Here is a 23,045-nt window from a genome sequence, read left to right as displayed (position 1 = left end):
GGACGAAAATTTTTGTAAAAAAGCAATCGAAACCTTCAGTTTCCGAATAATTTAAAATTATCCGATTATTGATCGGCTAACCTAAAACCTCAAATAATTATTTGTCAAATTAACCAAATAAGACAAAAACCCGAATAATTGAATAATCTAATAAATACCCAAAAACCGAAATATACTAACGTCAAACTCTTTAATTTCCATAAAGAAGTCCGTGCTATAACGGAAAGTGTAAAATGCCTTAAAACCGAAAGCCAGATGATCAAATCTAAAATCGCATTGGACGACAAGAGTGTCATAAGCGACTACTCTTCAGTGGATGGTTCTATACTCTTTGGGTACCAAGATAGTCTGATATACTTTTATTTATATTCAATCTTTAATTGATTCAATTATTAAATTAATTTAAATTTTTCTTAATTATAATTTCCACAATATAATTTTCGACCCTATAAAGTATATAATTATAACGGAGTCAATGAAGCTATATCCGTCTGTCTATCTGTTTGTCTGCTTGTCTGTTTGATTATCTGTCTGCAATCAAATCTCTGAAGATCCCAGATATATTCGGGAACCAAATTATCAAGAATTCTGTATTTTGTGAGTATTTTGCTTCGTTTGGCATCAGTTATTGTTGTTGGAAATTGAAAAATATGAATAAATTAACATTTAATTTATTTTAAGAACGAAGATTCCCATTTTCAGTTTTTTTTTTCTGCGCTGAAAAGGTAACATGAAGAATTTAAGCTAAGGAATTTAAATTTAATCCGTGCATGTAGGGCATGCAGATAGGACAGTTAAGCAGCAGAAAACTTTCATTGTCATTGCCAGGATTTTGTTAGAACTACACTCAAAAATCACACACTGAATTAAGTTTCTGATCCTCGGACCATAACTCCATGAGCGACAGTGGCTAATTATCTACATTTAAGTCACATTTGTCCCTAGAAGCAAAATGGATTTTAAAGCATCTCAGCAATAAAATAACTTCCAAAGAAAAAGTTATGTACACTAAGAAAGCACTGAAAAAGACTTGCAGAAGTAATGATTTTAACACAGGACTTTTTCTTAGTGCTACTTTTGAAGTGATGATAAATGTTATTCTTTTGGAAGTAGTTAATTTTCTTTTTGCTAGATGATTACGATATATGAATGATATCGATTCTAGATTTTCCTTTAAAGCACGAATTTCCTAACACGAAATGTTTCTGAAATAATTAACTCATTTAATTTCTCATATTTTAAAATGCTATTTTGTTTATAATTTAATCGGCTAACAAAATCCATACGCAAATCAATAAAAAATTGTATAATTGGGTATTTACTTTTAAAATATTGAGTACTTAAAAAAATTTTACATTAATTTGGAATACTCTAGTGTTGCGTAGGTAACATAAACCTTATCTTGTAAAGAAAATCTGTAGAGTAAACGACATCATTGTTGCACTATGCAGCAGACTAGTATGTTGTATACACAGTAAATTCGAGATTGCAAATTTAAACACTTCAAATAAGTATAAAATAAATTTAACAAAATTATTCAATAAATATTTCATATTTTACACCAATACTGATAGCAATGAGGGTGACTTACGTTAAATTCATTAAATATGTAAATAAATTTAATTCAATTATTCCATGTATAATCCTAAATAAAAACATCCTCTCTATTTGTTGCCATTTTTTCAATTTGTCTAAGCAAAAGGAAGCACAATTTCCCAATTGCCTTTGTTAGTGTGACACACACCCGTTTATAATTGAATGTACATACATACATTTGTAACATAAGACCACTTCACATCATTTCATTTCCGTTTCCTTTACACTGATACTGTTGTATGCGTGAGTTTGTTATGAAAAGTAATTTGCAAAATATATTTTTTCTTTTGAGAATTCTTGAGTTTTTCTAGAAGGTACCCAGATACATGTGTGAATTCTGGTTCCACGATTTTATGACTTAACTATCTTGTGTATTTGTGTTTTTGTTTTCCTTGTTTCCTATTTTATTGTTATTTAGTGTTTGTATGTATGTGTGTAATAAAGAAATGATTTTTAGTTGGTTTCGATAAAGATTTTCTGTGTGTCGTTTATATTATTCCTTGTACTTTGTTTATGAGCATACGCAGATATTAGTAAGCTATTTATTTTATTTTTGCTTTTGTTTTTCTAACACTAACACATATACACAACTGAAATTGTATTATTTTATTTTTTCCTGTTTTGTGTTTTTTTTTATTTTTATGATTTAAATGCTCTGTTGGTTTTTATACTGATACACTTGAGATTTTCCTTTACATATTTTCTTTCTATCATATTTCTCTCATATTTTTATATGGTTAATAAAATCATAATTTTATTTTATCTCATGAAATAATATTATTTGAATAACATGCTTCTATTAAGAAGATAATAAAATATGTTTTGTGCTATAAAACACAACTAATATACGGGCTATTAAATTTTATTGCTTATAATCAACAGAAGAATAATGCAAAAATGAAATACAATATGTTGGCAGCAGCAGCAGCAACAGCAGTAACGGGAATGAATTGGAAAAAATATATTAGCTACAGGAAATTGTATTATTTTGTTTAGTTTAGTGACTTCCTGCTTTGATGACCCCTTCCTACTGAGATGATTTGTTGTATGTTAATAAATTTCAATAAAATAGAAATCATTCAGGGAAATAAATCTAAAATAAGTTAGAACGAATAAATGAACAAGCATGACTTATGATTCCCTATACTAAAACGAATTATATGAATCTACCATTCAAAAATGCTAAATGGTATGACATGAAAAATTTTTTTTTATTTTTTACGTCTTTGAAAAGGAAAAACTACTTTGTTTTAATTAATATTAAAACCTTTTTTCACATAAAGCATACTATTTAATAGAAATAATTTAAGATAAAATAATAATTAATATGTTGCTCCAACATAAAACACCTTTTAAGTTTCTTTATCAAATATGTATGTTATTGACAATTTTTCATCACATTAAGTACAATTTTTTTATGTTACCCCCTCTCACACCAAAAAAAAACGTAAGTTTTTGATAGCAAATTTGTCAGTTGCAGACATTCATTGAACGTTAAATATTATTTCGTATTTCAGACCTTTTTTTCCTCATCTTATTTTCTGTTTGTCAACCATCATTATGTCAGATACATGACACATGAGTTGTATTAACAAGAATCCGTCTGTACACATGTCTTCAGTTTACTTTACAAAACCACTCTTACATGTGCACATATTTATGGATGGATGCATCATACGCACACATGTCCCTAGCTGAGACGATGTAATACATTTACAGTGAATAACAACAAAAAACTAATAAAACATTAGTTTACAAATTATTACTTTTTCGTTTGATCACGAAATGAAATACAAAAATATTTTTGAAAAAGGCTTTAACCGTTTTTGTAATACTTAAAAATATTGGTCCTATACATACCTGTTTGTCTATCTTTCTGTTTTGCTGCTGAGTGTGCTGACAGACAGATTTCTGTCCATAGCTAAATCGACTCATAAAGTTATTCTGAGCGAATACGTTTTGGTGTTACAAACATCAGCACAAACATATAATATCCTCCCCTCTATATTAGTGTAGGGTATAATGATTTATTATGTTCAATTTAGAACTGCCTTACAAGATTTTCTTTTAAATTTGACCTAATTTTTAGTAAATTTGTATACCCACCATCAAAAAAGATGGGGGTTATATTGATTTTGTCATTCCGTTTGTAACACACCGAAATATTGGTCATAGACCCACAAACGTAAAAGACGATCTAGCCATGTCTGTACGTCTGTCCTCTATCCGTCCGTCTGTCTAGCAATGAAATTCTCGGTATCCCACTTTATGCTGATCGGACCATAATTGATCTTTTAATTACTGGCATAAAAATAAGAGCAGACCGATGATATTCAATGCCCAATAACCCGATCATTATAAAAATTAATAGTGTCATTTATGGTTCTATAAAACTAAGTTTTGCATTTAACGTAATTATAAGCCTAAAGGCCCGTTTCGGAGGTATGGTTGTATGGGGGCTAGGCGAAATGATAAACCGATTACAACCATTTTCAATCGTTCGTCCTTGAACCAAAAGAAGAGTATGTACCACATTTCATCAAATTATCTTAAAAATTGTAGCCTATAGCGTGCGCAAAAGGTTTACATGGACACACACACACACATACAGACGGACGGACAGACGGACATAGCTAAATCGCCCCCGAAAGTGATTCTAAGCCGATTGGTATACTTTAAGGTAAGGCATATACGGTTTGATGGTGGGTATGAGATTCGTTACAGTCGAATATAACATTCTCACTTGTTTTTTGTGTGTCAATTTCAATCGGTCATCTAACAATTGCAAGATAAAATCGTGAAAGAATGTCTGAATGTATTATTAAAGATTTAGATCCTAAAAATAATTATCTTATTAAGAAAATTTATTTCAAAAACCGACGGACAGGAGGACATAGTTAAAACACATTTTTTTAACTATTTAAGCTGGCTACACATTTTAATATTCAGTAAAACGACATGTCAAAATTTTCAAATAAAATTAAAAATATTGTAGTGAAATGTAATAAAATTTACTGAAAATATGGATAAAAAATTAAAAATCGTATGATTTTGTAAAATTTTTTGAAAAATTTCAAAACGATTGGATAAGGATACAAAATATATATTCAGTTATATTGTGGAAATTGCAAATATAATGGCAATCACTTCTAACGAAAACAAAGGGTATTTTAATTATTAAGATTTTATTCATTATCATTTATATACGTTATGAATAAGATCCTAATAATATCACCTCTTTTATTAGACACTGTTAACAACCATCATTAATATTTTTATCGTCATCAGCAATTATTTATAACTTACATACATTTCAAATTTAAATTTTCCATTGATATAGCTTCTTTCTAACTATTCTTTAATCTCTATCTTTCTCGTTTATTATTGTATTTTGTCTACAGATACGGTCGATGGGTGACAAGACGTGTAGCTGTCGTCACTATTGCTGCCATTTGGCTATTAGCCGCCTTTGTGTCATTTGTGCCAATCTCATTGGGATTGCATCGACCCGATCAACCGTTAATAGTAGAGGATAATGGTAAAAAGTATCCAACTTGTGCATTGGATTTAACACCAACGTATGCAGTTGTGTCCAGTTGTATAAGTTTCTATTTTCCATGCGTTGTGATGATTGGCATTTATTGTCGGTAAGTATGAAAATGTTGAAAATTTATCAAAAAAAAAAAAATTGAAAACAAATTTAAATTGAGGTTAACAAAATATGATGGCGCATAAATTTTCAAAAATAGAATTTTTACAATTTAGTTAGTATTTGTTTTTATATCAATTAAGAGTTTTATTTAGCTGCAGGTATCTAAAGCATAAATTTTTATGCGCCAGCTTTAACGAAAAATATTTTGGTATAACTAAAGGTTCGCCGTTACAAATGCTGAGTAAAACCAAAAATCACTGCCTAATTTTAGGTTTTATGTTTATTTACTTTGAGTTTTTATTTTAATTAATATTACCTTTACTTTAAGGCACTAATTGAATAATAAATACGTACACAACCGGTATTTAGTGGTTGTACTTGAATTCTATCCTAAATAAATATTATTTTAACCACACACACAGAGACTCATATATAAAAATGTATGTGTCCTTTTTTTATTCGAAAACCACAATTTTTTGTTTTATGCAAACACTAAGCAGACCTTTATTACATAGAAATATAATTTTACATGATAATGGCAAATAATGTTCATAAACACTAAAAACCACAATTCAAATAAATGAACAAAAGATGTGAAATGTCATGCACTGCAATTGACCATACCACAATCAAACGTTCTCTATTTAAGTCCTTTATTGTACTGTTTGGAGAAAATGGATTTTTTTACAAATTTTAATTCAATTAAATTTTACTTTATGTGTCTAAGGCATCATCTTCTACTTAATTCATTCTTGTCCTTTCTCTTTTTAAGCACTATGTAATAGATTTGTTTATTGCAATTATCCCTTAACGATTAATACCAACAATTGCAATCAATCAACTTAATAGAAAAATTAAAAATTTTATTTTCTATCGCGAATTCGAATAGATTGTAGTTTTTTGTAATTTATTATTTGTCTTGATAAATTTCCATTTCATAATTGACAATTAAATTAAATGCAGAAAGAAAAAATAAACTTCAACTTTTATTTTAACACTCAAGCTGTCCATTTTCATTCGCTTTAATAGTTTTTCTTTTCAATTCTCCAAAGACAAGCAGCAAGATAAAGTTTTTGTTTTTAATTTATACCCTACACCTTCGAAAGAAGGGTATGAATAAGTTTGTCATTCCGTTTGCAATTTCTACAATATAATTTTCCGACCCTATAAGGACCAAATATCCTGAATCCTTATAGATTGTGAATTGTATTAAGTCCCATTGTCTGTCTATCTTATTGTCTGTCATACTATGTATCTGTTAAAATCATATTTTTAAACAATACACAACTTTAGTGGGGAGGGTATATTGGGTTCGTGCTGATGTTTGTAACGCACAATAATATTACTCACCCACCTTTAGGTATTCCAATCGACTCAGAATCATTTTCGGAGTCCATTCAGCTAAGTCCGTCTGTCTGTCTTTCTGTCTGAATGTCTGTCTTCCTGTCTGAATGTCTGTATGTTTGAATGTCTGTATGTCTGTATGTCTGAATGTCTGTATGCCTGCATGTCTGTATGTCTGTATGTCTGTCTGTCTGTCTGTCTGTCTGTCTGTCTGTCTGTCTGTCCGTATGTAATGTAATCCAACTATAGGTTTAAATTTTGACACATGATCTTTTATTGAACCTTAGACGAAGCCTATTGAAAATAGTTAACATCGGTCCATTATTTCACCTAGCCCCCATTCAACTGAACCCGCGAAAACTCAATCACATTTTATTCATATGCAGTTGTAGAGTATTGTATGGTCGGCCTCGCCCGATTATAACTTCTTACTTGTTTAAGATCTCATTATGTCCAAATATTCAATAGATCTGCCAGACGTGCTTTCGACAAGTTTCCTATTTATAATTTGCAAGATTCTTCTATAAACAAAGGAGATATAACCAAAAATTCGAGGAAACCTCTGAAAATTACACTTAAAAAAGACAATTTCTTGCATGCTTTGACATGAAAACAACAATTATATTGTTTATTAGAAAAACCCATACGACAATATTTTGCATGCTTTGATATGAAAGCAACAACAACATTACTTGAAATTGAAATTAAATAAAAAAAATCTTTTTAAAACACACTATAGGGCAGGGTATATAAGATTCGACACAGTCGAATGTAAAACTCTTACATATATTTTTTTTATTCTCATTGTAATTTTCAATGCCAAGAAATAAAAGTTTATTTTCCTGTACAACCAACATAATCATCTTCGTATTAATAGAGCACAAATTACAGTGATAAAGAGCAGTGTAAATTTAATGATGACGATTATGTGTATCATCAGACTTTTTATAAATTTCCCTTGATACCGGAAAAAAATCTTATAAAAAATACATTAAAACACACATATGTATGTCTGTCTGCTTCTAAACACTTGTTAAAGTTTATTGGTCATAGAAAATGTCTATAGTATTTTATTTTATTTTATTTCACTTTTCTTTCAATTCAATGTAATGCTGTATTGTATATGTGTTTATGTGTTGTTAAGAATTTAATAAAATACCACAAGATATGTATGATCCCTGGCCACTAATCTATCGTGTGTTGTTTAAGTGTTATGATATACAATACCCCTTAGCCGTAATAACATGTCATTCATTGTGTTATAAATTCTACACTCGCTCAAAATTGTTAAGAAAACAACAACATTTAATTAACACTCAACCACATAACCAACCTAGACTCCTGATACATATATAAATAAACATATGTTGGAACCATAAACATCACATTTTGTGAGTTAAAGATTGCTGCTTTAGTTCCTAATTCTTTAGTTCAGAGCAATTTTTTAAAGTATATGTATGTTATGTGATGAAATTAACCATTTTTATACTCTACGCCTTTATAGTAACACACAAAAATATTGATCTAATACCCACCTTAAAGTATACCGATCGATTCAGAATCATTTTTTGAATCGACTAAGACATGTTCGTCTGTCCGTCTGTCCGGTTAGCTGGCTGTCCATGTAAACATTGTGCGCAAGGTACAGGCCGCAATTTTCAAGATAACTTGATGAAATTTGGATCAAGCATGTTGCGAATCCTATTGAAATTGGTTGAATTCGGTCCATTATTTCCCAATTTGGGCTTTTTATGCCCAAAATATACTATTATCTCTCTAAAAATTGTCACAAAAAATGTAATATAAGTATAAATGACACTGCAGATTTTCGTAATGATCAACCCTTATGTGACTCTACTCCCCATATAAAACCCCCTTCAAAAAATGTCTTAAACGTCTAAAATTGACTTGTAACCCACTATATCGCATTGAAACTCAACAAAGCAAATTGTAATTTAAAATTATACCTTTTTCCCAAATTGAATGAGGGTCGGCCCATGTTTGACTAATATTCTACATAAAGCCACGTTTAGAAAATTTTGTTTTTTTATCAATACATTGCATAAAGACTTTGAAATTAAGGTTAAATTCAACATAAGAGTTTCTTTATGATATATACAAATTTTAAAAATGTTCTCATGGTGTAGGGTATTATATGGTCGGCCATGCCCGACTATACTTTCCTACTTGTTTACTTGTAAGTTATAGTTAATAGTGAGCCAATTGACATTTTTTATCCTCCTTTTGCAAATTAATAAATTCAGATCAAGTTTGTGTTAAAGCAGAAATTCCTTTAGGACACTTTATTCTTAACTTAAACTTGTCTTACTCGTATAATTGACAACACTACCGGCTACGCGGAACGTCTTGCTTGGAATGTGTATTATTTGTTCAATTCACAATCGATGTTGTAGCGTTGTATGTCAGCAGCTGCTACAATAGTCATAACAATGTTGTTGGTATTCTATACAACTCTTACGACAGTATTTCATATGTTTTTCGAATGTCGTAAGAACATTCACTGTTGTCAATTGTTTCTTTCAGCATATAAATAAAAAATTCAATCGATTTTGGCATAAAAAAACTATAAAGTGGTAACACAGAAATTACAAACAAACAGCTGTTTACCAAAACAAAATTTTATTAAAAACTGCTTATTTATTAGTTTAAAATGTGGAATAATGCAAATAATAGAATTTTAAATAAAAAGAAATTAATTTGGTTTATTTTGCTCGTTTAATTAGTTTAATATTATTTGTTTTTTTTACTTTTGACATTGTTTGTTTTGATTGTTTTTTTATTGTGAACATAAAGTTATGACATGCTACAAAAACCTGTTCACAATCACTGTAACTACACTTTAGTAGATACAATATACAACTTGATTGTGAATTGAACAATTAAGTTTAAAAAATTTAAAATTTTTATTAAAATTAAAATTTTTCGACATATCGACCCTAGTTAGTTAGTTAGATAGTTGATTAGTTAGTTAGTTAGTCAGTTAGTTAGTTAGTTAGTTAGTTAGTTAGTAGTTAGTTAGTAGTTAGTTAGAGATGGAGGAGATCAGGCACATATACAGTTGTTACAACTGTCATGATAACTTCAGGGCCGTATGATATTTTCCGGTACTTTGCAGCTAGAGGCGTGAGTGTTTTATTGTTCTTACTTGAAATCCTCGAAAGAAGTGTACCAGACAAAGAATCCAAATATAAGCACCTTTCTTGTAAAAAAAACGATTGATGGGAATTGAGTTCAATTATGGTGTCAAATATATAGGTTTTCCTTCAATAGCAAATATAATACACTAATAAATACACCTACAGTCTAGGCTAATGTCTTCTAGTCTTTTGAGCGAATCGTATTTCCGACATTCTGGCTGACCCAAGCGGCAATAGCTGATATTCGTCACCAAATTTAACGGTAAAAGGCGTATAACGACTTTAATTTTTGATGTAAATAATAAACTATTTACACCTTTTTCACCGCCTCATTATTTAAGTCAAAACTCCTACTAAACTTAACTTTTCTTGTTTTGCAATAATTTAATTTCAATTAACCTCAGAACAAATACATATATACATATGTATAACAAGAAATACTCTTAATACTAGTAAAAGACTTTAGGTTATTATTAAATATTGTTATTATTTAGTATTATTGTCAAGTCATGCTTTCAGTTATACTATTCTACTTAAATGTTAAAGTAACAAATATGTAGTATTTCATAAATGATCCCCAATGTATCATTCAGAATAAATATTGAGGTCGTTTTTATATAAGTTTTATTTTTTTTACTTTCTTTTCTCCTTTTTTTTGTGATTGGTTACAATATTTTTACGGTCAATTGTATTGAATGACCAACATCTGTGTATAGACCATAATTTCATTTATTTTACTCAACTCTTAATAATTGTATTTGTCATACGATGATGTCAAAAAATATGTCAAGGTGATTACATACAATGTATAGGTTATGTATACATTTGTAATGAATGTGTTTGGTTTGTAAAACTTACAGAATTTGTGGTTATTTAATGAAAACATGACCGACCATATTATAACCTATACCAGTGTGTATGTAAAATATGTGGTTTATTTTTATACCCTACATTATTGATCTTAAAGTATGCCATTCGGCTCAAAATCAATTTCTGATTCGATATAACTATGAATATTTTTACTTTTTGTTGACAAAAAAAGAGATTTTCTACAAGAGTGATTATGTGGGCGTTAACGTAAATATGGACTTATCCTTATAAATTTAGATAGAGATATTGACGTCTACATAAATGTTATTTAGGTAGACATGCTTTACGTACTACAACATTTAACATAATTATGAGCTCAAAAGCCCTATTTGGGGGATACGGTTATATGAGCGCTAGGCAAAATAAATGACCGATTATAACTATTTTCAAAAGTCTTCGTCCTTGGGCCAAAAGAAAAGTATGTGCCAAAATGCAATTTATTCAAAATTTCGACCTGTAGCGTGCGCACAAGCTGTACATGGACACACAGACAAACATACACACAGACATAGCTAAATCAACTCACAATGTGATTTCGGGATGATTAGTATACTTTAAGGTGGAAGTAGAACCAATATTCTTGGCTGTTACAAACATCAGTACAAGCGCATAATACTCTTCATACTGTAGTGGTGAAGGGTATAAGAAGATGTATTTTCCAAAGGCTTACAGCGAAATATACGTTTTTCGAATGTGTCCATTTCATTAATATGATGAAATGTTTGAAAGCGTTGAATATTTGAGGGGTTTGTAAATGTGTCAAGGTTTTTGGATTAAGGCTATAGTTCTTATACTTTTAAAAACTGTCAATTTTAAGACAATAAAATGAATAAAAACAAAAGGCATATAGCCCTAAGAATTATGTGCGTTTAATTTTAGGTTTGATATTTAATTTAAAATTTTTAATGTTACTTAAATCCTTGTACATATTATCTTAAACAAGAGTGAAATTTCAAGAAACGTCGTTTACAGATTAAAGTTAAATTTAATTTATTGAGACAACAAGTTTCTCAGTATTTAGTAATAATGAGCGACATGTTTACTTCTAAAATTAATAATAAACAAGTAAGTATAGTCAGGAATGACGGACAATATGATACCCTACATCAGTTATGAATATTAATCATCGCAATATTAGTGTTTATATATTTGAATTTTGGACATTAATGTATTAATATGAGCTCAAAGGCTCTTTTCGGGGGGTTCCGTTGTATGGGGGCTAAGCAAATAATGGATCGATTTTAACCATTTTAAAAGGCTTCGTCCTGGTCTTGTGTATCCCATTATCTTGAAAAATGCGACTTGTACCTTTCGCACAAGTTTTACGTGGGCATCCATACGAACGGACAGACGGACATAGCTTAATCGGCTCAGAAAATTCTAAGCCGATTAGTAAACACATCAAATATAAACTAAATGTTTATGTACATATGGGTATAACTGCTTAGTACCATCATTTGGAAATGTCATACTATTCAGATTGGTATACGTTTCAACTTGGTCTATAGAAGAATATTTCGAAATTTGGATTTTTTCATGTATGCAATATCTCGCAAACAGCATGTTACCGCATTCTGTAAGAGGAAGCTTGCCGGAAATGTGAAGGGTTTAACTATTTGCTACATACATTATATTTCAAAATCTTGTTTAATCTAAATGCACATTCTAACTTCTTATGCCCTTTTGAGAAATATTTTTTTTCTTCAAGAAAACAACAAATCTTCGAAAAAAATATTCTTAAAAAATTTATAATTTTACATTACAAAAAGTGTCACGAACTAAAAAAAAATTTAATAGCTACAATAAAACTAATTAGTCTAATTCATCTTATAAATGTTGGTTACCAAAGGGTTGTTGTATGATGAATAAATCTAAAAAAGGAAAACTGTTCCGGTTGCTTTATTTTGATTCCCTTTAATGTCTTGTCTAAGATGTATTTATTTTGTTGTCTGAGCGGGATGGTAAAAGACAAATAGAGAAAATTAAACTGACATTACTTAAAAGGTTTATTAAGCAGCAGATGTTAAATCTTAGGGTGAGTATTTTATATATACACGTAAGAGTAAATTCTCTTGAAATTTTATCTGCCAATGTTGATTAAAATATCTGACATGAAATTAAAATTTTATTGCGATCACCAATTTTATACACTGCCTTACTATAGTGGGGAGAGTATGCGTTTGAGCTCTTTATAATAGAACAACTTTCTGAGTCGGCTAAACTATGTCCGTCTGTCTTTCGTCCGACGGTCTGTGTGTTAAAGATAGTATGATCAAATTGGATCCTCGTCCGAAGACGAACTTCTCGCCTCTAGTCAAGAGACAGTAGTAGTGAGTCTTTCAGGTAGTGGGAGCGAAAGACATAGCACTCTTCAACCCTCAAAAAGCTTAACAAATACTCCTCAATCAGACGCCTACGCTGGCGACCAATCGAGGAAAAAATGACAAAAAGGAAATGTAAGAAATACATCTTTAAAGCCAGACATACCAATGCGCTTTTCGTTTTCGACAAGATTGCCAAGATATCAAGTTTTAGTGGATAAGTACCAAAAGTTTTTGGAGACCGCACCCAACTTGAACAGCATGCCAGAAAAGGATTTACTCTAGACATTTCCAACACCGTTTCAGTAGCATTCCGTTAAGTTTTTTTCAAGAGCAATATCCTGAGATTCTTTTTTCAAAAGGTTAAACAAATAATCTAGACACATGTTATTGTGGACCTAGTTATTGTGGTCCTATTTCAATAAGAAACGCACAAAACACCTTATAAACCGAAGTAGGCAGGACATATCAAGGCTGCTGGCAGTAATAACAGGACATTAGGTAATGGGCACAAATACAGGTCAGCTTAAGCTCTCTTTCAATTATCACTGTCACAGTTGCAAAGACAGAGAAAAGGAAAAAGCAGTATTTCATCTTCTCTGTGAAAGACGTAAAGAGAAACTGCTTCCTGGGCAATTACTTCATATTTAACTTTGGTGAGATATCTGAGTCTAGGCTTAATGATATCCTCAGTTTTCACACAGCTACTGGCTGGATCTAATACTATAAATACTACATCTGATGAGTGGAGTGGTACGGTCAAAACGGAGTCTCATCGATTTTACTTGACAATTCGCGTGTAGTGAACTACCACGTAAACCATGATCAAATTTTGCATGTGTACCTCGTTTGGTCTAAAAACATAACAAGCTGACAATAAATTTTAAAAAGATCGGTATAGTTTTTGCACTAGCCCCATATAACCGGACCTTCCGATTTGGGTTTTATTATTGGAAATTAATACATTCCACGGCCACAACAGACTATAGTTATTTAATTGTTGAAATTTTAAATATATCGATAAGGCAATAAAAATATATCTCAGCTTTTGGCTCTATATTGCGTGTGGTCTGGATACGAAATTACGCTTATATGTATATCTAAGTATCTTCTTTACGTTACCAGATCAACTTTTGCTTTCTAAAACGTCATTCACTGTTAAATGTTGTAGTTGATTTAAATTTAATGTCTGCCTGTCCCTCCGTATTTCTTTTAAAATACTATGCGGCTCAAACTGAATGAGCTAATGACTTGAAATATCTCCAAGAAATTAAAAGATATATATTTTGATTGTATAAAGATTAATTATAGCAACACTAGAACTTGTATGTATTTAATTCATTTGGCTTTTTAGAATGTTCCAAGTCCAACAACAGAGTCTTCCTATGCAGAATAACACCTACCAGCTTAACGTCAGTAAAAAACAAGTAAGAAGTTATAGTCGGGCGAGACCGACCATATAATACCCTACACCTGTATACGAATAAATATAATTATAAAGTTCATCAGGGTCATCAAGACTAGTATAGAACTTGGTTTTGCAGCTTTTTGTCGAGATACTTGTATATTAACATAATTATGAACTTAAAGGCCCTATTTGGCGGGTTCAGTTCTATGGGGCGTAGGTTAAGTAATGGACCGGTGTTAAATATGTTCAATAGGCTTCGTTTACAGTACCATTAAAGATCGTGTGCCAAATTTAATTGAATTATCTCCAAAATTGTGATCTGTAGTTTGATTACAAGGTTTGCAAGCTCTATTCGGGGGTTCAGTTGTATGGGGGGCTAGGTTAAATAATGGACCGATGTTAATTATTTTCAATAGGCTTCCTCTACGGTATAATAGAAGATCATGGGCCAAATTTCATTGAATTATCTCCAAAATTGCGACCTGTAGTTTGGTTACAATGTTTACAAGCCCTATTCGGGGGTACAGTTGTAAGGGGCCTAGGTTAAATAATAAACCGATCTTAACCATTTTCAATAGGATTTGTCCTATTAGAAGATTACAGTAGAAGATTATGTACCAAATTACATTCAATTATCTTCAAAATTGCGACCTGTAGTTTGATTACAAGGTTTACGTGGACGGACAGACATAGCTAAATCGACTCAGAAAATGATTCTGAGTCGATTGGTATACTTTAAGGTTGGTATAGGACCAATATTATTGTGCGTTACAAACATCAGCACAAACACAATATACCCTCCCCACTAAAGTGGTGTAGGGTGTAAAAATAAATGATTATAAAATGGAACTACATTTTTTCGGAATCGATTTACCGATATCTTCATTTAATTTATAAGCCCAATATAAATTCGAACTAAAACAATATCATTTACTTACATTATTTTACAAAAGGTCTATTTGTTTTTAGACCTTTCTAAATAAATTCACTAACACGTACTGGCAATTTTCCCCTAAATGCCATGATTAAATAAAAGTTGTGCCTTTCTGCTGGATGGGCAGCCAATTTATACACAGCACCTTACATACATATGTATGTAAGGTGCTGTATAGTAGCTTTAATAAAACAGGAACTTAATTTTTTTTTTTTGCATTTTTGTTGTACCCCTAGACTTTTTAAAGCAGCGGAAATATTCATCATTCTCTTTTAGTCATATTTAAACGAAATAATATGCTGTTTTTTCTGTGCGAAAAAATATATGTATTTTAAGGCAAAGATAGAACCTGTCATAAATTATGCTCATTAAATATTCTTTCTACTTAACATTATTACAAGCATGAGTTTTTTTTTTTTTTTTGGGTAAAATTTTTTTTGTTAATTTTTAAACTTTTACTGTTCTTTACTTGCAGACTTTACTGTTATGCTCAAAAACACGTGAAATCCATCAAGGCTGTAACGAGACCTGGTGAGGTGGCGGAGAAGCAGCGTTACAAAAGTATACGACGTACCAAACCCCAAGAAAAGAAAAAGTTTAAAGTACGCAACCTGCATCATAGTTCACCGTACCATGTGTCGGATCACAAGGCTGCCGTGACGGTGGGTGTCATAATGGGTGTCTTTCTCATCTGTTGGGTGCCATTCTTTTGTGTCAATATTGTGGCTGCCTTCTGTAAGACGTGTATAGGGGGGCAGACATTTAAAATACTCTCATGGTTGGGCTATTCAAATTCCGCCTTCAATCCTATAATCTATTCGATATTCAACAAGGAATTTCGTGATGCTTTCAAACGCATCCTAACGACACGTAATCCCTGGTGTTGTAATCAAGACATTGGCAATATACATCCACGTAATAGTGATCGTTTTGTTACGGATTATGCCTCAAAACATGTGGTGGCCATGAACTCGGGTCGTTCGTCAGCAGAAATGGAACAGGTGTCTGCAATTTGACCAACAAAACGAACCAGCGATTATGCCTCATCATTGGTATGTTGTGTTTCCGGCTCAGCAGATGCGACTTCATTGACGATTACACCGTATGGTCCCTGAGATTCGGTAACAGTGGCATCTACGACAATTGTTGTAGAGACACTGGACACAGCAACAAGAATGGGCGATAGTAAGCAAATGGAAACAGTATTAGTTTAGAATAAAGCAACAAAAACAACTCAATTGGAAAACTGAAAAACTGCAACAACAAAAACACCGACTACATATTAAAGTAAACAACAAAAACAACAAAATACATTTTTTTTTTGTATATACTAGTAACAGACGCCATTTACACTACCACTACTATAACAACTATAAGTTTTTTTAGTCACACTCACAAACACAAAGCAATTATCCTACTCAACACACATTCTAACACGCACACAAACATACATATTGTATATGAGCAACTGGATTACAGGGTGAGCGTTAAACAAATCATTATTAAATTTTTATTTATAACTTTAAGTAGTTAAACAAATAACTAACAAAATTTATTTAAATTTTTTAAAACAAATTTAAATTTTGTTTAAAACAAAGCTATTTTAAATAATTCCTAAAATACTCTTTATTATCCTTGTCATATCCTTAGCAAAGAATTTATTTATTTGTTTAACTTTTTTTCGTTTTAGTATTTAATAGGTTTTTATTGTTATTAATCCTAATTACTTAAGAAATGGGATTATATATTTTTAAATACGACTAATTAATTATGAAATCATTAGCAATATTTATGAAAAGAGAGTGGACAAACTAACATACATATTTATTATTTAAGGAAAAAATTCCCAGAGAAAAAATTTATTAAAATTAATTAGTGATAAATAATTACAAACAAAAAGTGTACAAAAAGATTAATTGACGGTATTAAACAAATATGAATTTTATGTATATAATTTTAAAATTATACTTTGTTTCATAGTTATAGGGACATGTTGAAAAAGATTTCCTTTTTTTAGTATATTGACTGATATTTGTATACATGTCTTAGAGTTGTATGACAATTTTTATATTTAAATTTAAAATCTTTTTTCTATAAATATTAATTAAAATATTTTTTAAACATTTTATTCCAAAACTATGAAACAGAGTATATTTTCGAATAAATGCTTATTTTACACCGTATCTTATTTAATAGAAATCTAGTCAGAAAAAATTATGAATGGATTTTCTGATAAGCAATGATTCTGTTAGAAAACTGAAGTTTCTAAAGATATGGCTTAGGTCTGTTAAAGGAGAAGTTTTCAAATATCTAATATTTCATATTTTCCATAAACAATTATAGTGATAAACTACATTTAAGAGTTTGTTTAAAAAAAATTTTCTTTTGAACACTCTATTATACATGCTGTCTATTAATAAATGGCTTTAATTTAATTCAATTTAAATTATGCTGTTTCGTGTATAGAATTTTAATTGATTTTTTTCGTTAATTTCGTAAAATGGGATTAAATGGCTTTACATATGTAGTTATTCAATTATAAATAATATTTTTAAATGCAATAAAATATATTTTTTTTGAATTGAAGAGTTATACACTCTTCATTTACATATATAAATATTTACTTTACTTCGTAAAAAGGATATTTAAATTTTTTATTTCGTTCGTAATTTTTACAATATATAATTTCATAATATATTCTGGTTCTTAATACATAGTCTAGTCAATGAAGCCATGTCTGTTGTATGTCTGTCCGTCTATATGTGTGCTTGTTGAAATCAATATTCTGAAGACCCTTTCAGTATACAAAACTTCAATAATTCTCTTAGTAATATATGAGTTACGTTGATAAAAAGATGTTAAATTACAATGAATTCAAAGAAATACTACATGAAAGAGAAATATTTTTTAGTAAAATAAAGGAATTACTTTCAGAAACTAAGTTTCCTGAACATAATTCTTAAGATATTTCTAATTGGTGAGAAATGTTATATCACTCTCAGCATAATTGGAACTAACTTCAATTAATATCTGCCAGTGGCATAAACAATATAGTGGTAAGCATCGTGTATAAAATACATGTGGAGATGATTGTCGTCCTTTCCACATATTTTACATTCGATTGAATCCGCACGTCCAATTTTGAATAGATGTGCCTGTATTTTAAGTGGATAATACCTACCATCATAGTAACCTCCGACTAGCTCATTTCAAGACGACAAGATAATCTAGATATTCAACGAATGTCTTGACAGTCCTCTCCACATGTTTTAAATTCGTTTGAATTCGCACGTCCAATTTTGTATAGCTGTGTCCGTATTTTAAGTGAATAATGCCTACAATCATTCTAGCTCGATTCAAAGAGATTTCTAATCTTATTTTTATCAAGGTCACTATTTCAGAAGACCTTATGGGATTCTTTCTCCCATATTTTTAATTCAGCTTTCGTTGCATTGAATGGTTTTGTGTTCATCAGGTTAACTATCTCGAGTTAACTTCCCTGTTTTATTTATACATTCACGTTTTTGTTGACGTCTACTACAGTGACCTGATATTCATATTATGTAAACCTTACTTTTGGTAGAGTATTCGGTTAAAGATTTCTTACAATCCTATAAAATTAAACTTAGATTAAACTTTATGACCTTATGTGGTCATAAAGTTTATTTTTATTTACTCATTCTATTATTGTTCGGATTTCTGAACGCCGAAGTATCTGAGACATACCTATGGAAAGTTTCCTATCCAAATCCGCAAAATCCATACATAATTAACAGAATTATAAGCACAATTCGGAGACAACGTCTGAAAATTTTATCAAAAAATAAAATTTTTTGCATACTTTGACAAAATAGCAACAACAACATTGCTTATTTGAAGAAAAGTATAAATATATATATAAACTCATATAAAGTAGTTTCATTTGTAGAATATAGGCGTATGATTGATATTGTATAATTATAGCAAGTATACGCATTGAAATGTATTGAGAGAAGATTCAAACTTAATTGTTATGAAGTTTTTTGTTTTTTCTTAAAAGAATAATTTAAAATGGGTATGAATGTATAGTCTCGGCATGATCGACGATATGATGCCCTACACAAGTAAATATGTTAAAAATTTGGATTATTTTTAAATTATATAATATTAATTTTAGTTTTTTACCCTAATTCCAGAACATTTTTACTTATTGGTAAAAAGAAAGATATATTCTACAAGAAAGCTTTTTCAAATTGGTAGACTAATTTGCGTATACATTAAAGTTATTTATGTAGATTTTTTTGTAATTAGTGTTTATAAGTAAATTTTGACATTTAAATCATTTTCTGGAGGAGAGTTAGTGTGAAGCCCAATAAATACGAAAATCGGCAGTATCATTAAGACTTTTATATAACTAAGTTTTGCCAATTTTTCTTGATATAATATTCGGGAATACTGTGCTAAATTTAATCAAATTATATTGAAAATTGCGACCTGCTCCATGCGCACCAGATTTAAATGGACACAAAGACGGACGGACATATCTAATTTGACTCATAACGAGATTCTGTGCAAAAATTCCCTTAATATTTTTATTAGTAATAAAAAGAAATAATAAACTATTGTTACATGTCTTTTCCAACAATCAAAATGCAGATTTCCCTACACTTTATAATTTCGAAAATATTTTTGGTTGGATATCGTTACTATCCTAGCAAAAACCTGGTAATGGGTTGTACTTCCGTAACCCCTTACTTTTCAATGACTATTTGCCGTATGCATTACTTTAAAGTACACGAATAATGACTCTCTTTTAATCTGAAAGAGAAGTACTTTATTTTCGGCTTTGTCATTTTGTTTGCACATTTTATTTAATTGCGTGTTAAGAATTGTGTTTTATAAACAAGAAAACAACATTAACTTTGTATCTGAAAACCATTATTTGACGCGCAATAAAATAGCTAAAATAGCAAATAATTATTTAAGATTTTACGTTAGCCGGTTAATAATCGGATAATTAAAAATTATTTGGTTATTCGAATAAAAAGAAACTGGATCTTACTATTGCTTTTTACAATAATTTTCTTCATGTTTCACCCTGTAACAATCATGTGAAAATAGATTCCACTTATAGAATTTCGTACTCCAATTTTTATGTCCTTATAAAAGGATTTCAAAGTTTAAAGGACTACAAACGAATATTTAAAATATTTATATGTATTTTATAATGCTAATATTGGTATCAAATGGAAGCTGGGAATCTGTACATTCTATCTATATTATTTACCTGTCTAACTTAGAGAAAAAAACAAAAAAATAAGTTAAATTTAAAAAGGTTTCATTTTCGACTCAAAAACTTTTAATTACTTTTTTGTGACAATTTTTTTTAAAGATTTCCAATTCTTTTTGATAATCTTGATGATTTGAAATAAATTATATTATTTCGAAGCGGAGGAACTCAGCTCTATTTAAAAATTAATATTAATACCAACTTTTTAACATAAATTTGGAATTCCATCTTTTGAAATCGGATGTTATTTAAACTTCCTTCCTTAAAGTCCTCTTACAGGAGCATAAGAGCTGATTAATACTAATTGTCCACAGTTTCCGGCACGCATAGATTTTTTCATGTTTGAAAATAACTTTAGCATGGTTTATAAACAAAAATATTATTTTCACTTCAATTCTATGTTTAGTTTTTTCTCAAATATTAGAAATTATTCCTGGTTATTCCTGAAATGCTTTTCTATATAAAGAAATTACAGTTTTTAAGATTTTCAACGAGTTCAAGAATTCATACGTTCCACTAGTTCAACTATAACTGTTGCTGAAGAACTTATTAGAAATATGTACTTAAGAACACAACAATGTTCCCATAAAACTGGTTGTTTTCAAACACCTTCAAATAAATTTTCTTTATTATAGAAAAATGATTAAGAAATTAAGAAAAGAAGAAAATATTAAAAATATTAAATTTTGTAGAAAATATATAGTAATTTTACCGCTAAATAGTGAGTTTTTCTTAATTGGTTAATTGATAGAAATTATTCGGTTTATTCGTTATTTGAAAATTGACAATTTTCATTTATTCGAACGATTAATCGTCAAAAAATAATCGATTAACCAAACGATGATTAATCGTTTAAATACTCTAATATTTACTCATTACTTTCCAATGAAGGTTTTTTCCTGAAATTCTAAGAAATTAAATTATTATACACATTGTATGTGTATATACTTTTGCTCACTTGTTTGATATTATTAACATTTTTATACTTTATTTGGCATAATTAAAATTTGTGGTTTTTTAAAACTCTATTTATTATTTCAAATTTTTGCACAAATTATTACTATTATTTAAAAATACTAATAAACGCATTTGTCTACGTGTTTTCTAGTTTGAATTTGAAATTAAATATTCTATTAAAAGTTTAATTAAATTTTCTCTTGCTCTGAGATAGTAAGTTGATTGACAACTAACAAAACAAATAAACAGGATATTAACATTTATAGATGAGGGTACAAATTTAGCAGTGTATAAAACAAAATACTTATGCTCTTCTTATAGAAATATTCTGCTGTTTTACCAAATTCCAACAAAAGTGAGATAAAACTTCCACAATACACCACTATATTTTTGAACTCAACTATAGCAAATATTGTTACATGTAATTTAAATTTACTTTAAATCTTTGTTAATTGTCACGCTGAGCTTTTTGTACCTTTTAATAAATTTTTCCAGGTAAATAATGAATGTTGAAATTTTTAACATATTTACGTAATTACTTGTGAGTTTGAGAAATGACAACAACATTAGAAGGGAGTGAGAAAGAAAACAGTGAAATTTAAACAAACATTTTAAACTACAAAGAATAAAGTAATTACTCAACAAAAAAAAAAAAATAAAATTAAAATTTAACTTCACAATATATATTTATACAATCTAGCTTAAAGCAAATGATTACTTTTAATAAAATTTTATGATAATAAAAGAACAAAAAAAAAATCCAAAATATAATTTATGATCCACAGATTTATTTTAACGCCACATAAAACATTAAAAATCTTCTTAAATGTTAATAAAACAAAACTCACCCTAACGTGATAAAAATTATTAATACAATTTCTTTTGTGATTAAAGTTGCCAACTTAATTTATTATAAAATCAACAGGACGTATATAACTTTATTAATTGCATGATTTATAGACGAAAATAATAAAAACAAATAAAAATCCATCAAAAAAAATAAGATTTATTTATTTATGATGTAATATGATGTGAACACACAGCCATGCACGCATATAAAAACAAGTTCATACTCTCAATATAATAGTGTTCAGGGTATTATGCGTTTGTGCTGATGTTTAAACACCCACTATAAAGAATATGAAGAGGCTCAAAATCATTTTTAGATTCGATTTAGCTATGTCCGTCTGTCTGTGTTTCCATCCATGTAAGGCTTTTGCGCACGCTAGGGTTTGCAATTTTTAAAATAATTTTATCAAATTCGCATTTTTGTTTACTCTTTTTTAATCCAAGAATGAAGCCTATTGATAAAATCCTTCTATTTTTTTCATCTAGAACACATATATCCGAAAACAACGTCTCCCCCCTCAATAGTGCCAATTATTCCTTCCACTACTGTGTTGGGGATGGTATTATGCGTTTGTGCTGATGTTTGTAACACCCTAAAAAATTTGTCCTACACACAAAACCACTTGCCGAGTCGATTTGGCAGTGTCCGTCCGTCTGTGTGTGAATCCGCGAAAAGCTGTGCATAAC

The 23,045-nt window shown here is 29.7% G+C and overlaps 1 protein-coding gene across 2 annotated transcripts in view; it reads left to right on the top strand.

Annotated features, from left to right (window-relative positions):
- The window catches only part of LOC111681530 (dopamine receptor 1), a 129,232-nt gene extending 109,044 nt beyond the window's left edge, over positions 1–20,188 (top strand). For both annotated transcript variants that reach the window (XM_046948646.1, XM_046948645.1), the window contains exons 6-7: positions 4,998–5,243; positions 15,759–20,188. In XM_046948646.1, coding sequence (XP_046804602.1) covers positions 4,998–5,243; positions 15,759–16,299 — 787 coding nt within the window. In that variant the 3' untranslated portion in view covers positions 16,300–20,188. The remainder of the gene's footprint in view (positions 1–4,997; positions 5,244–15,758) is intronic.
- The last annotated feature ends 2,857 nt before the right edge of the window (positions 20,189–23,045 follow it).

This window comes from Lucilia cuprina, chromosome 4 (assembly GCF_022045245.1).
Source record: "Lucilia cuprina isolate Lc7/37 chromosome 4, ASM2204524v1, whole genome shotgun sequence".
NCBI lineage: Eukaryota > Metazoa > Arthropoda > Insecta > Diptera > Calliphoridae > Lucilia > Lucilia cuprina.
Note: the sequence above shows the minus strand (reverse complement) of the source record. Positions and strands in the feature narration are given on the sequence as shown.